The 13,789-nt window shown below is 40.4% G+C and overlaps 1 protein-coding gene across 2 annotated transcripts; it reads left to right on the top strand.

The window, feature by feature from the left end:
- Positions 1-6,003: 6,003 nt before the first annotated feature.
- On the top strand, positions 6,004-12,176 carry LOC134654503 (ubiquitin-fold modifier 1). Of its 2 annotated transcripts, XM_063509949.1 has the most exons (4): positions 6,004-6,076; positions 6,150-6,206; positions 8,857-8,987; positions 12,030-12,176. In XM_063509949.1, coding segments are annotated over exons 1-4 (264 nt in total). In that variant the 5' UTR covers positions 6,004-6,074; the 3' UTR covers positions 12,104-12,176. The 2 variants fall into 2 exon arrangements, with proteins under 2 accessions (XP_063366019.1, XP_063366018.1); XM_063509948.1 differs by lacking the exons at positions 8,857-8,987; positions 12,030-12,176 and adding an exon at positions 6,319-7,304.
- Positions 12,177-13,789: the final 1,613 nt, after the last annotated feature.

A 13,789-nucleotide genomic window follows, 5' to 3' on the forward strand; every position in this document is an offset into this window, starting at 1 on the left:
ACAATAATAACTCTTTTTTTTTAAATAATAACTCAATTTTTTTTAAATAATAACTCTTTTTTTTTAATAATAACTCTTTTTTTTTAATAATAACTTTTTTTTTTTTTTTTTGCTGCAGCTGTCATAGAAAAAGTAATGTATGCAACAGCTCATAATTGGTTCTTAAAATTCTCGGGTCTTTTTTTACAAAACTCGACTACGTCTCGTTTTGTAACTTCGACCCTTGAATTTTAAGAACCCTTATTATATCACTGTTGCATAAACTACTATTACATACTGCCATGACAACGTCAAATTATTTGAACATAGGTAATGAGTCTTGAAAAGGAGTCCGCAACATAAATGTCAATAAGTTGAGTTTTTCATTATTGATTTAAATGCCATCTAAATTATGAGTGGCCACCTTACGCCCCTTAATACGGTCACGTGATCGCCTTACGCTGTCTCGAGTGATCATTTTTTCCCCACCTCAAATGGTGCCCGCGCCGCTAAAGAAGTTTTCACTTCAATAAACTTTTAAGAATTTGAACGGCATCTCCAGATTTGTATATAAAAATTAACCGCTTCCGGCAAGACACGAACTTGCGACCTTTCGGATAGCGTCGTAGATTAAAAATACTCAAGAGCTTAAAAAAAAATTAAATAGTTATATAAAATAAATCCGATCAACCGATCTCTTAAAGCATAGAGAAGCGACAGAACGTGCGTGGACTAACATTGGGCCGGACATGTAGTGTATGTATGGGGACCTGTAGGCCTCCTATCTTTGTCTTGGCCGAGTGCTGCAGTTCCTTCAGCAGTTCCACGGGCTTCGGGCTGTGCTCTTTCTTAACCGGACTGTCTTTTGGAGGACTATCCCGTTCTAGGTCTAGTGTTTCTTCTTCGCCTGAAAATAATTTAATTTTAGAGAAAAACATTATAAAGCTTCGCGTTCTTATCAGAGCAGCTCACAAGGAAAGTAATCTTATAGATGCAACATACACAAATGACGGCAAAATACGATTATTAATAGACATCGCTGTGAAACGATGTTACGCTCGCGCTGTAAGAACTGTATCTGTGTGATAGTTGAACATCATACGGCTAAAGTTAATAAACTAGTAGTTCGCCCCGAACTGAGAACTCGCGGTTCTCCAAAAATATCAATTGAATGCAGTCGTCAAAGGATCGAAAACCGCGTACGATTTATTGCAAGGTCTGTGGAGCCCTTAACTGATACTGTCTCTGTGGTAAGCCGAAATATTTCCAGTCAAATGTCAAATACCTATATTATGTTTATTTTCTTGCTAATTATTTCAAAATGGTAAATTTAAAAACGATATTATGAAAGTGTAAGCCGATCACTTTCATTTGATACCAACCTCGGCCATACTTTCTTGCAAATAAAATGACCAGAATAGCAAGACACCTCACAAATAGCTTTTTGGCCTTCTAAGCTCTTCTAGCTCAATAACCCCTTGATCGAGCCTGCTCATAATTTAATGACTAAAATATAATGCCCTCGACTACACGTTTAGCCAATTTCATTTAAATTAGAACAAATTTACTTAAGTTATTGTGTATCAAACTATCTTCTGACAGTTCAGCTTAAAAACATCGAAATGCCGGGACGTGCCGCTAGCCAGCCGCGTGTTCAAAGTTGAATGTAAGAACTTCGCTTCGCTTCGCTCGCTCGTTCGACAAAATACGATTATTAATAGACATCGCTGTGCAACGATGTTACGCTCGCACTATGAGAACAGTATCTGTGTGATGGTTGAACATCATACGGCTAAAGTTAATAAAAAAATTGAGTTTCAGTAAATTAAAAATACTAACAAAATAATTAACTTTGGGGAAGTAACGTGGCTATTATAGTACAAAATGGTGTAAAATACAACTCGGTTGTGCTGCTCAAATCGTAGCATTTTAATACAAGTAAAGTTGGACCCATGTGTCGTGACCCTAGCGCTCTTTGTAAACGCTTCATAATGCCGTGTCTGTGTAGTCTCTTACCAAACCAATGGGGCAGGTCCTTGCTAGTGGTGTCGGGAGGACTATGGTCCACTCCAAGTCTGGCCATAGGCGCGGTACCACCGTTTATGCTCGCTAGTAGGTCCTATCTGTAGTCTCTTACCGAACCAAAGGGGCAGGTCCTTGCTAGTGGTGTCGGGAGGACTATGGTCCACCGGCTCGGGGTCTGGCCATAGTCGGCCTACCACCATCTAGGCGCGCTAGTAGGTCTTATCTGTAGTCTCTTACCGAACCAAAGGGGCAGGTCCTTGCTAGTGGTGTCAGGGGGACTATGGTCCACTGCGGGTCTGGCCATAGGCGCGGTACCACCGTCTCGGCTCGCTAGTAGGTCCTATCTGTAGTCTCTTACCAAACCAAAGGGGCAGGTCCTTGCTAGTGGTGTCGGGGGGACTATGGTCCACTCCGGGTCTGGGCATAGGCGCGGTACCACCGTCTAGGCTCGCTAGTAGGTCTTATCTGTAGTCTCTTACCAAACCAAAGCGGCAGGTCCTTGCTAGTGGTGTCGGGAGGACTATGGTCCACTCCGGGTCTGGGCATAGGCGCGGTACCACCGTCTCGGCTCGCTAGTAGGTCCTATCTGTAGTCTCTTACCAAACCAAAGGGGCAGGTCCTTGCTAGTGGTGTCAGGGGGACTATGGTCCACTCCGGGTCTGGGCATAGGCGCGGTACCGCCGTTTATGCTCGCTAGTAGGTCCTATCTGTAGTCTCTTACCAAACCAAAGGGGCAGGTCCTTGCTAGTGGTGTCGGGAGGACTATGGTCCACTCCGGGTCTGGGCATAGGCGCGGTACCACCGTCTCGGCTCGCTAGTAGGTCCTATCTGTAGTCTCTTACCGAACCAAAGAGGCAGGTCCTTGCTAGTGGTGTCGGGGGGACTATGGTCCACCGGCTCGGGGTCTGGCCATAGCCGGCCGACCACACCGCCGTCCAAGCTCGCTAGTAGGTCCTGCCCCATGCTGATGCATTGTAGGTCCATGTCCGTGTCCCAAGTTTTTACGCTGCCTGTTGAAAGAAAAGGAATATAAACATCAGACAGAAAGTCAAAAGCGATTCATTTTTCAACCATTGTTTAGTAGCAATATCAAATAAATATAGCTTAGAATTTTTTTTTTTAAATTACTGTCGTTCGCAAACTTTTCTGCTTGTTAAAAATTAAAATTAGTATAAATATATATTTTTTATTAATGTATTTTAGTGTCCAACTACTGGGTAAAGGCCTCTCGTTACCTCCATTCGACCTTGTTGTGAGTCAATCGGTCCTCGCTATATTTGTTATGTTTTGTGTTGACTTATGTTTGTTGGGTCAGGTCCCGCGACGATACGGGTGGCCTTGTCCCAAGGATGCAGAAGGTTACCTTCAACAATACGGTCATAGATCTTGACCTCGCGCTGGCGGCCGCGGCGCTGCCGCAGCACCGGCGCGTCTGCTGCGGGCAGCAACGCAGCACCTTCTATCACTGCTTCTGTGTCTGGGAATGGTGTGGTGACGTCTTCAGTTATATCTACGAACATGGGAATAGTGAGATCAGTAAATAATTGCCTTGTGGCATTCAAAAGTTATAGGTACAGGGTTCCCAGTGACAGATTTATTATTACAAAATTTGATTATATAAACTAAAACTATTTGAGTACTTAAAATGTATTCTTATCTGCAGTGAAAGTTAATGACACCACATACCCAATAAATTAAATTAGCGTCATAATTATAATAGGCTTATGAGAAGCTAGTTGTAATTTACATTTGACCTAGTTCATAAAGTAATGAGAATAAGATTATGTCATACCTTTATATTCTTATATTTATATATTTCGGGGTTCTCGGAAACGGCAACGGCTCTAACGGATTTCGATGAATATTGCTATTTAGCTAGGTCTTATATCTGGGAAAACGCGCATTTTTGAGTTTTCATAAGTTTTCCCAGTTTTTTTTTTAAATTTCCAGTTTTAAAAATTCTATTAATATTTCTAGGAAAAAATAGTATATTATTATAAATAAAATCAAGCTTACCTCTTTGTAATATAGGTGCTGCACTATTTGTCGCAATTGTAGACAATACTGATTCAATCATCGTCTCTCTTTTTTTCTCCTCTACCTCTGGGTCTTCTACTTTCTCAACCACTTCTTCTGCACCCTCTGCTTTGTCTATGATATTCAACAACTTATCATTGATCCAAACAGGGTCTGCTAGAGTACCATCAATAAATGCATCAAGGTTTTTAGACAAGATACGGACTAGTAACTCAGAATGTGGCGTGTCCCAAAGCTCCCACGGGACAAGATCTTTTAATATAACCCTTAGAATATTGGTGCAGTGTTCGCCCGGCTCCAATTTCTTTTCAAATATCGGGTGAGTTTTCTTGTAAAGGGACTCTATGGAGCTTGACGGTGATTTTTCATGCCTTTTCAATGTTTTTTTGTATTCTCTTAAGTGGCTAGTTAATATTGAGCAGGTGTCTATAAATACTTCTTTGGTTTCAATTTTATTGCAGATCTAAAAAAAAAGAAATTTTGAATTGAGAGTGTATTAAATTTTTTACTTCAGGACCACAGCTAGGCCTCTTATATTTAATGGACTGGATTGTATGGAATTAGGAACTTATTGTATGCCGAATTGCCAGACAGCCATAGTTTAACGACTTAACACATTCACTGCCCCCGACGCACATGTGCGTGCGTCAACCGTCGTACAAGTTTGTTCCTAGGCCACACCCCCTGGCAATGAATGCGTTAAAGACCACTGTACAACATTTTGGTGCAGATCTCCAAAGACTAAAATGAGATGTCCCACAGTAATCAGGATTTATAATTTATAATAAATTCTTACCAGACCATCTATTAAAATAATTTAACATTTGTATATCTTGATATCATGTAAGCTTTTTGTTTCGTTACAATGTACTATTTTACAGTACTATTGCTGAATAGAATTTCATTAAATTTTCGCAACATTTTACCTCAAGTTAGCCTAATGAGGAAAAGTTATTGGATACATATTACAACACAATGTCAACAGTACATATTTAATACATTTTAATAAATGTATCATATCATTGTTAATAATATTAAGGACATACCTTGAAAGTTTTTTCAATCATTTGATCCAGCATTTGCTTGCAGGCAAATGGAAATCCAATTTCTTGTGAAATATACGGCTCATACCATGACGACACCAACTTCTTCTGCAGCACAGTCGAAATAACACTCAGCTCATTCGTGTCATATTCCTTTCCTTCTTCAAAATCGGCAGATCTAACCCTCCTCTTGACTTGCGGTAAAAACCGTTTTAGAAATATAAACTGGGAATAATCCTTGAATAAACCTTCTAAGTCATATTTAATAGGCTTGTTCATATGCAATAACCACTGGATGAACTTAAAACTAAACGATATTGAGAGGATAAACACTAAAATAACGTACAAAGAAAACCATATCCCGGTTATTGGGGATATGTTCGTCATGCAGTTGAAAAATATGCAAAGAACACATACGCCACACGAAAAAATAGTTACACATTCTAACAAATTTCTTTTTAACAACATTTCAATTTAATATACACCGAAATTAGTTATAAGTAGAGCGCAGAATAACTGGTTTGTTTATTGATTTTTACGAAATCCTCGTCCTCGTACCGTACGTCAAAGGAATGTCAAACGCAACAGCTGACATTAACGGAGCTATTCGAGATCAATTTAAATTAATTACTGCACTAAATTATTGTTTTTTAAATTGATGATTATATGTGATGCAGATACATCAAAGAGTAGTATAATATAGAGATACATTTTATAAAAATAATTAGATCTATCGCAAATCTAACTTTCTCGACAAGATCAGTCACGAATGGTCTTATGTTTCAACAACAGCAAAGCCTTTTATCCAACATCAAACAGCTTTCTAAAAAAAGTTGATCCGTTGACGTATGACATTTTATGTAAACGTCACTTGTCTTGCTTGCTTGTCTCACTTGTCTGCCTTTAGTGAGTCCATAGTGAGTCGAATCGTGTTTCCTGGATTACTTGGACTCTTTTTATTAAATAAATAACTTAGAAGCTTCTTTCAAGATGTATGTATATCAAACTGTTCTTAATTTAGCTTAGTTGTATAGGTATGTCATTGACATTTTCTTTTGTTTTCAGGTCGAAAGTGACTTTTAAGATTACGCTGACTTCGGATCCGAAATTACCATTTAAAGTGTAAGTTTTTACTTTAATTTTCATGAGAGTTATATCCTTGCTTACTTGCGAAGTAACTTCACGCAGTCAGTGCCTTGATTTATCTCAAAATAGTATCAATTTGTGTTAACAGATGCTGACGCTGCAGTGCTGAAGTTACTTCGTAAAGCTATGGACGTGGTCGCTAAGCAATTCATTGGCCTTTTCCAAGATTTTCTCCAACTCTGCCAACTTCACGACTGGCCTAACAATGACACGTCTGAAACAGAAATTAAAAATGCATTCTTTGTAGCCCATCATATAGAAAAATGTCTAGATAAATTTCAAAGAAGAAATATGATCAGTGACGTCCTATCCATATTGAATAATGAACATGACATGTCAGCCATGGTGCTCAAAAACTGTTTCGCAGATCCACCAAAATGCATATTAAAGAAAATTATAACTTCCAATACTAAAATAACACAAATGGATTTAGGTTTCAAAATATTTCTTCAAAATTTCTCAGAGGATAGATTGGAGAGATGCTTGTCTGAGCTAATGTTAGAAGCAGCTTCGAAGGAGACTCTTCTTAGAAACTTATCTGTACAAATGTCAAGAGACAAAATAATGCAGTTCAAAAGTAATATTCTATTGAATGAACTTAACAACTGTGAAGATCCAAAGGAACCTATAATTACTATGCTAGATAACTGCACTCAGGATACAGTTGATTTACTAGTCTTAAGTTTAATAAATAAGGAACTGAAGTATCATAGTGCTGTTAACAATATTATTAACACACTAATAACAGTCATGTCAAAACGAAATCACAATTACAAGCAATTCTGGAAATGTTTAATCAAGGTGGATGAGAAACAATTTATACAACTATGTTTAGATCATTCTGATTTGTGTAAAATGATTGTAAAAGCTCTATTAGACTGTGGGAAGTTGCTGAAAGAGAATATGTCTTCAGAATTCTTTTACATAGATCTGACATATTCTGAGCTAGTGGGTGTAGTGCAGAGGTTCTGCAAAGATCGGTGTTTAAGATTAGAGTTTGAAGACATAGTTAGGAGTAGTTCTGATGATTGGATGTTTTGGGAGAATATGTTGCCATCATGATAAATTTTGGTCTAATTTACACACACACATACACACACATTTACTACACATTTTTAAACACAAATGATTGTCTAATTTTTTAAATACACATTTTTACAACTCATTATTTTATTATTTGTGCCTAACCTTATTCTCATAGTTCAGACAAGTTGGAGATAATTTTACTTCACATTAAATTAATTGCTATTTGGGCGTTTTTTCTTTGTTGTCCCGTACACTTTTTTTTCAAATTTGGGATTTTTTATGTTATTTCTACTCAGAATCACGAGCTCTTTCTATCCTAATAAGAGAAAAAAAGTGTCCCAAAATTTCCATACATTTTTCGATCTTTCCATTCCGCGACCGCCATACAAAGTCTATGAAAAATGGTGACGTAATGGAAATAAAAACCTTAGGGCACTTTTTAGGGTTCCGTAGCCAAATGGCAAAAAACGGAACCCTTATAGATTCGTCATGTCTGTCTGTCTGTCCGTCTGTCCGTCTGTCCGTCCGTATGTCACAGCCACTTTTCTCCGAAACTATAAGAACTATACTGTTGAAACTTGGTAAGTAGATGTATTCTGTGAACCGCATTAAGATTTTCACACAAAAATAGAAAAAAAACAACAAATTTTAGGGGTTCCCCATACTTCGAACTGAAACTCAAAAATTTTTTTTTCATCAAACCCATACGTGTGGGGTATCTATGGATAGGTCTTCAAAAATGATATTGAGGTTTCTAATATCATTTTTTTCTAAACTGAATAGTTTGCGCGAGAGACACTTCCAAAGTGGTAAAATGTGTGTCCCCCCCCCTGTAACTTCTAAAATAAGAGAATGATAAAACTAAAAAAAATATATGATGTACATTACCATGTAAACTTCCACCGAAAATTGGTTTGAACGAGATCTAGTAAGTAGTTTTTTTTTTATACGTCATAAATCGCCTAAATACGGAACCCTTCATGGGCGAGTCCGACTCGCACTTGGCCGCTTTTTTTATTTTCTCCTATTAGGATAGAAAGAGCTCGTGATTCTGAGTAGAAATAACATAAAAAATCCCAAATTTGAAAAAAAAGTGTAGGGGACCACAAAAAAAAACGCCCATTTACTACCTTTCCCGTGGGTTCAGATCGTTTCTGTACTTCTGGGCGATGTCTGATTGGAAGTCCCACTGGTTGTTGGTGTAGTATCTAGCATGATGATGATGCACCAAGACCTGTAATCTATTTGCCTCTCTTTCTAACAATCATATTTGCTACAAACTTATAAGCAATGAATACAGGCTGCAGTGTAAAACGCGACGTGTTTTATTTTGCAATCGAAAATGTGGTATCGTCTTGGGTCGTCCCATTCGTTTTTCGTCAAGTTCTTAAATTAGTCCTATTCTGCTTTCGTCACCCATTCTACATTGAAAGCCACCGACGATTGTGACGAATGTAGAATGGGTGACGAAAGCAGAATAGGGCTAATTTAAGAACTTGACGAAAAACGAATGGGACGACCCAAGACGATACCGAAAATGTAGCTATAACTGCACGCAAGTTGCTTTTCCACTGCAGACTTGAAAGTCGATTTCTTGCAGGTTGAGCGTACCGGAAGCGACGCCATTCACGGCGGTACTGAAGTTCGCGGCCGAAGAGTTCCGCGTGGAGCCGGCCACCAGCGCCATCATCACCGACGACGGCATCGGCATCAACCCCCAGCAGACCGCCGGTAAGCCTCCTCCTCCTAGGAGGAGTAGGACACTATACTGAAGAGATAGAGCCGGCCACCAGCGCCATCATCACCGACGACGGCATCGGCATCAACCCCCAGCAGACCGCCGGTAAGCCTCCTCCTCCTAGGAGGAGTAGGACACTATACTGAAGAGATAGAGCCGGCCACCAGCGCCATCATCACCGACGACGGCATCGGCATCAACCCCCAGCAGACCGCCGGTAAGCCTCCTCCTCCTAGGAGGAGTAGGACACTATACTGAAGAGATAGAGCCGGCCACCAGCGCCATCATCACCGACGACGGCATCGGCATCAACCCCCAGCAGACCGCCGGTAAGCCTCCTCCTCCTAGGAGGAGTAGGACACTATACTGAAGAGTTATATAGCCGGCCACCAGCGCCATCATCACCGACGACGGCATCGGCATCAACCCCCAGCAGACCGCCGGTAAGCCTCCTCCTCCTAGGAGGAGTAGGACACTATACTGAAGAGTTATATAGCCGGCCACTAGCGCCATCATCACCGACGACGGCATCGGCATCAACCCCCAGCAGACCGCCCGTAAGCCTCCTCCTCCTAGGAGGAGTAGGACACTATACTGAAGAGTTATAGAGCCGGCCACCAGCGCCATCATCAACGACGACGGCATCGGCATCAACCCCCAGCAGACCGCCGGTAAGCCTCCTCCTCCTAGGAGGAGTAAGACACTATACTGAAGAGTTATAGAGCCGGCCACCAGCGCCATCATCACCGACGACGGCATCGGCATCAACCCCCAGCAGACCGCCCGTAAGCCTCCTCCTCCTAGGAGGAGTAGGACACTATACTGAAGAGTTATAGAGCCGGCCACCAGCGCCATCATCAACGACGACGGCATCGGCATCAACCCCCAGCAGACCGCCGGTAAGCCTCCTCCTCCTAGGAGGAGTAAGACACTATACTGAAGAGTTATAGAGCCGGCCACCAGCGCCATCATCACCGACGACGGCATCGGCATCAACCCCCAGCAGACCGCCGGTAAGCCTCCTCCTCCTAGGAGGAGTAGGACACTATACTGAAGAGTTATAGAGCCGGCCACCAAGAGTTAGGGCTCATTTAACTGTTATCACACTCATCACACTGTTAACTAACGGTTTGTTAACCTTATAACAAAAGGCATAAGGTTCACCGATGGACAGTTAAGAGTGTTGCTGTTTGTACTACCTTTTTAACCTTTTGGACGCCAATGACCGATATATCCGCACCGTAGGTTCAACGCAAAAGACCGATTAATCGGTCACATATCACAGAGCAACAAAGACCAACGTGCATATGCATAAAGTTCAATTTCTGTTTTGACACTTCGGTGACGTGGCGTCAGCGTGACAGCTTTTGTGTTTGACACGGCGTCGAAAAGGTTAACCTTTTGGCCGCCGGACCTAGTCCGCAAAGACGCTCACTCACACGCCAGAGCAAATTTTAAGTAAACAACTAATAAAAAGTTTAGGGATTGGAAATAGTGATATCGATATTTACAATTTATGGTAAAAATCTTCTCAATTTGGCTTTGTTCTTATCCAACTTTAATTTATTTCGAAAATGCCAAAAATTAACATATTTTTTACACACGACAATGTTAAAAATAAAGGTCTTTATCATTAAAAACAACCACTAAACAATATCGATTCATGACGTAATATCACCGCACTAGGCTGTACAAGAAGTCGTTTATACAAGACAACGGCGCGCATGGACTGTCCGCAGTGCAGACCGACAAGGACTGTTTCCGCGCGGATTAAGTAATAATAGTCTCTAGGTCAACGGCGTAAGCGCTTGTCGGTACGTAAACTTTATAAGCGTAACGTTAGAGCCGCGCACCGTGTGTCGATAATATAAATGTAAGTACCGGAACGGCATTGGGGAAAATTGCACGTGGGTTAATTGAATTGTCAATGAGTGAAGAACAATAATATTGGAAAAGGGTGGGAATCGGAAATGTTCGGGAATGCATGTTTCACATTCGACATGTTCCTTAGATGAGCTTCTCAGTTCCCGTATTACATCCTCCCTACCATGACAATTTTTCGTCAATTTCAAATATATAACATTCTCATAGTTAGGCGACACTGACTATACATATAGTCCTAGCGTCCGCCTGTACCATTCTTGTGCGAAGCGGTCACTGCAAGGTATCACTCCCCACTACACTATCATCTTAAAATGAATCTTTTGTTCTGCAAATAAACCACAAGGACAGATTTACTTGTCTGACTCTACTATCAACAGCTGAAGAAGCTCCCTGAACTTCAGCTATAGTTAATGCCTTTCTCTCTCGTCTCGTTTTACGTATTCTAGTTACTAGTTACCACCAATTGGCATTTAACAAGTGTTCAAATGCTTAAATAAAACCAGATTTGCGATTTGATATTTATTTTGAATATTCTCATATCGAGTTAACATTCCCATCCCTAGCTGTCTTGTATACAAGACAACGGCGACGAGGAACAAGCAAAACGTTGAAATCTGGAGCAATTTTTTTGAGAGCCTTATTATAAAAGAATGGATTTCTATAGCTGCAATAAATGCAATTTTTTTTTAAACAAGGACCTAAAACATTAACATGAGTGTAAAAAAAATTATAATTGATATTTTTTCCACATTTACCGAGCGGTTGAATTTGTGTCGTGTATACAAGACAGCGGCGCCAGTGTATCGTTCTATCGTTGTCTTGTATACATGCCAACGGCGGTCAAAGGGTTAATAAAACTTACCTACCCTGCCTATGAAGCCGATGGTCCCGGGTTCGAATCCTGGTAAGGGCATTTATTTGTATGATGATACAGATATTTGTTCCTGAGTCATGGTTGTTTTCTATGTATTTAAGTATTTATATATATTATATATATCGTTGTCTGAGTACCCACAACACAAGCCTTCTTGAGCTTACCGTGGGGCTTAGTCAATTTGTGTAAGAATGTCCCTATAATATTTCTTTATTATTATTATTTATTTATTATACCTAATAGAACAGATACGACTGATCGGTGTTTTGTTTTTCAGGTAACGTGTTCCTGAAGCACGGCTCCGAGCTGCGACTGATTCCTCGGGATCGGGTGGGGCACATATCCACATAGACATTCCACGATGAGGTATTTCCCATACGCTTCATACAACTGATTTACACTTTCTCTGTATCGCTGACACAAGTAACTAACCATACGTAGACCTTATTGCAACGAAATAAGGTATATCCATCATCAGAATGTAATGCTGTTAGTACAGTCGCCATCAAATATATCGGATCGCCAAGGTGTTTACAATCTGGACCACCTCTATTGTCAAGGCGCTAGTGTGCGTGTTCAGGTATTTTTAAGCACCTCGGCCGCTCCTATATATCTGACGCAGACTGTACAAAGTACCTACTGCTTATATACATCGGAAAATACACAGCCTTACAACGCAATTGTATGGTTTTGCATTTCAACAAAAAAAGTTAGTTTTGAAAGAATAATTTATTACTTACATAGACTAGGAATCCTCTAGACGGAGTTTAGAGCAATTATCTCATGAAACCGATGCTGCCAAAAATACTGGGGTGCGGGGGACGAGGTGAGCGAGTCCCGTGCCGTGATTGGTCCGTTCAAAGACACGGACGTCACACAAAGACACTCGAAAATGGAGTAAAATTACCGTATATTTGTGGCAGAGGGGGTACCGCTACTATGCTCAGTCTAGAGGATGTCTTGTCTGTGATTACTTATAGATACACAGTAGCAGCTGTTTGGCAGCTGTGTGAATAGCACCATCGCCATTAACAGACAGTTCGTAAACCTTATTACAAAAGGCATAAGGTCCATCTATGGACATTTAACTGTTACTGTTTGTACACGGTACAGAAAAAGTGTAGTCTCTATTTATTAGATTTCAGTCGTATGAAACGAATGGTAAATACCCGTTTTAATTTTAAGCTTGATTTTTATATAAACAAATATTTTACCATTACCGCTAATATATAATTGATGTTTTCAATAAAAACAAAAAAATACTTTGGCATGTTTTATTTTAAAACTTAATTAGAATTACACTTAAAATTAGTGGAACATGTCATAAATGAAAAGTATTACTATTTGATGCTTAGCACTGGAAATAGTGTATTTATCACTCTCTAAACTTATCAAACCATAAAATAGGTACGTTTTTATCTACTCACTCAAAACTCATTTGACATGATTAGTATTTAAAAACCGGCCAAGTGCGAGTCGGACTCGCGCACGGAGGGTTCCGCACCATCAACAAAAAATAGAGCAAAACAAGCAAAAAAAAAAACGGTCACCCATCCAAGTACTGAACCCCGCCCGACGTTGCTTAACTTCGGTCAAAAATCACGTTTGTTGTATGGGAGCCCCACTTAAATCTTTATTTGATTCTGTTTTTAGCATTTGTAGCGGCAACAGAAATACATCATCTGTGAAAATTTCAACTGTCTAGCTATCACGGTTCGTGAGATACAGCGTGGTGACAGACGGACGGACGGACAGCGGAGTCTTAGAACAGGGTCCCGTTTTTACCCTTTGGGTACGGAACCCTAAAAAAACTAAAATTTCTATACAATACAATGTGTAACAAAATTAGTGGCGCGGCTACAGCCCAATATCAACCTTCGTGCATTCCGACAAGGTTCAAGATGACGCGCCGCACACGATAGACGCGGCGTTCAAAAGTTTAAGTATCGCGACATTGCGCGACCGGCGACGGCAGCGGTGTCAATCATATGTTGGAGCGAGACAGCAATTGCCCGATCCGTTCGTCCGACCCGACCT

Source organism: Cydia amplana, chromosome 15 (assembly GCF_948474715.1).
Source record: "Cydia amplana chromosome 15, ilCydAmpl1.1, whole genome shotgun sequence".
NCBI classification, from domain to species: domain Eukaryota; kingdom Metazoa; phylum Arthropoda; class Insecta; order Lepidoptera; family Tortricidae; genus Cydia; species Cydia amplana.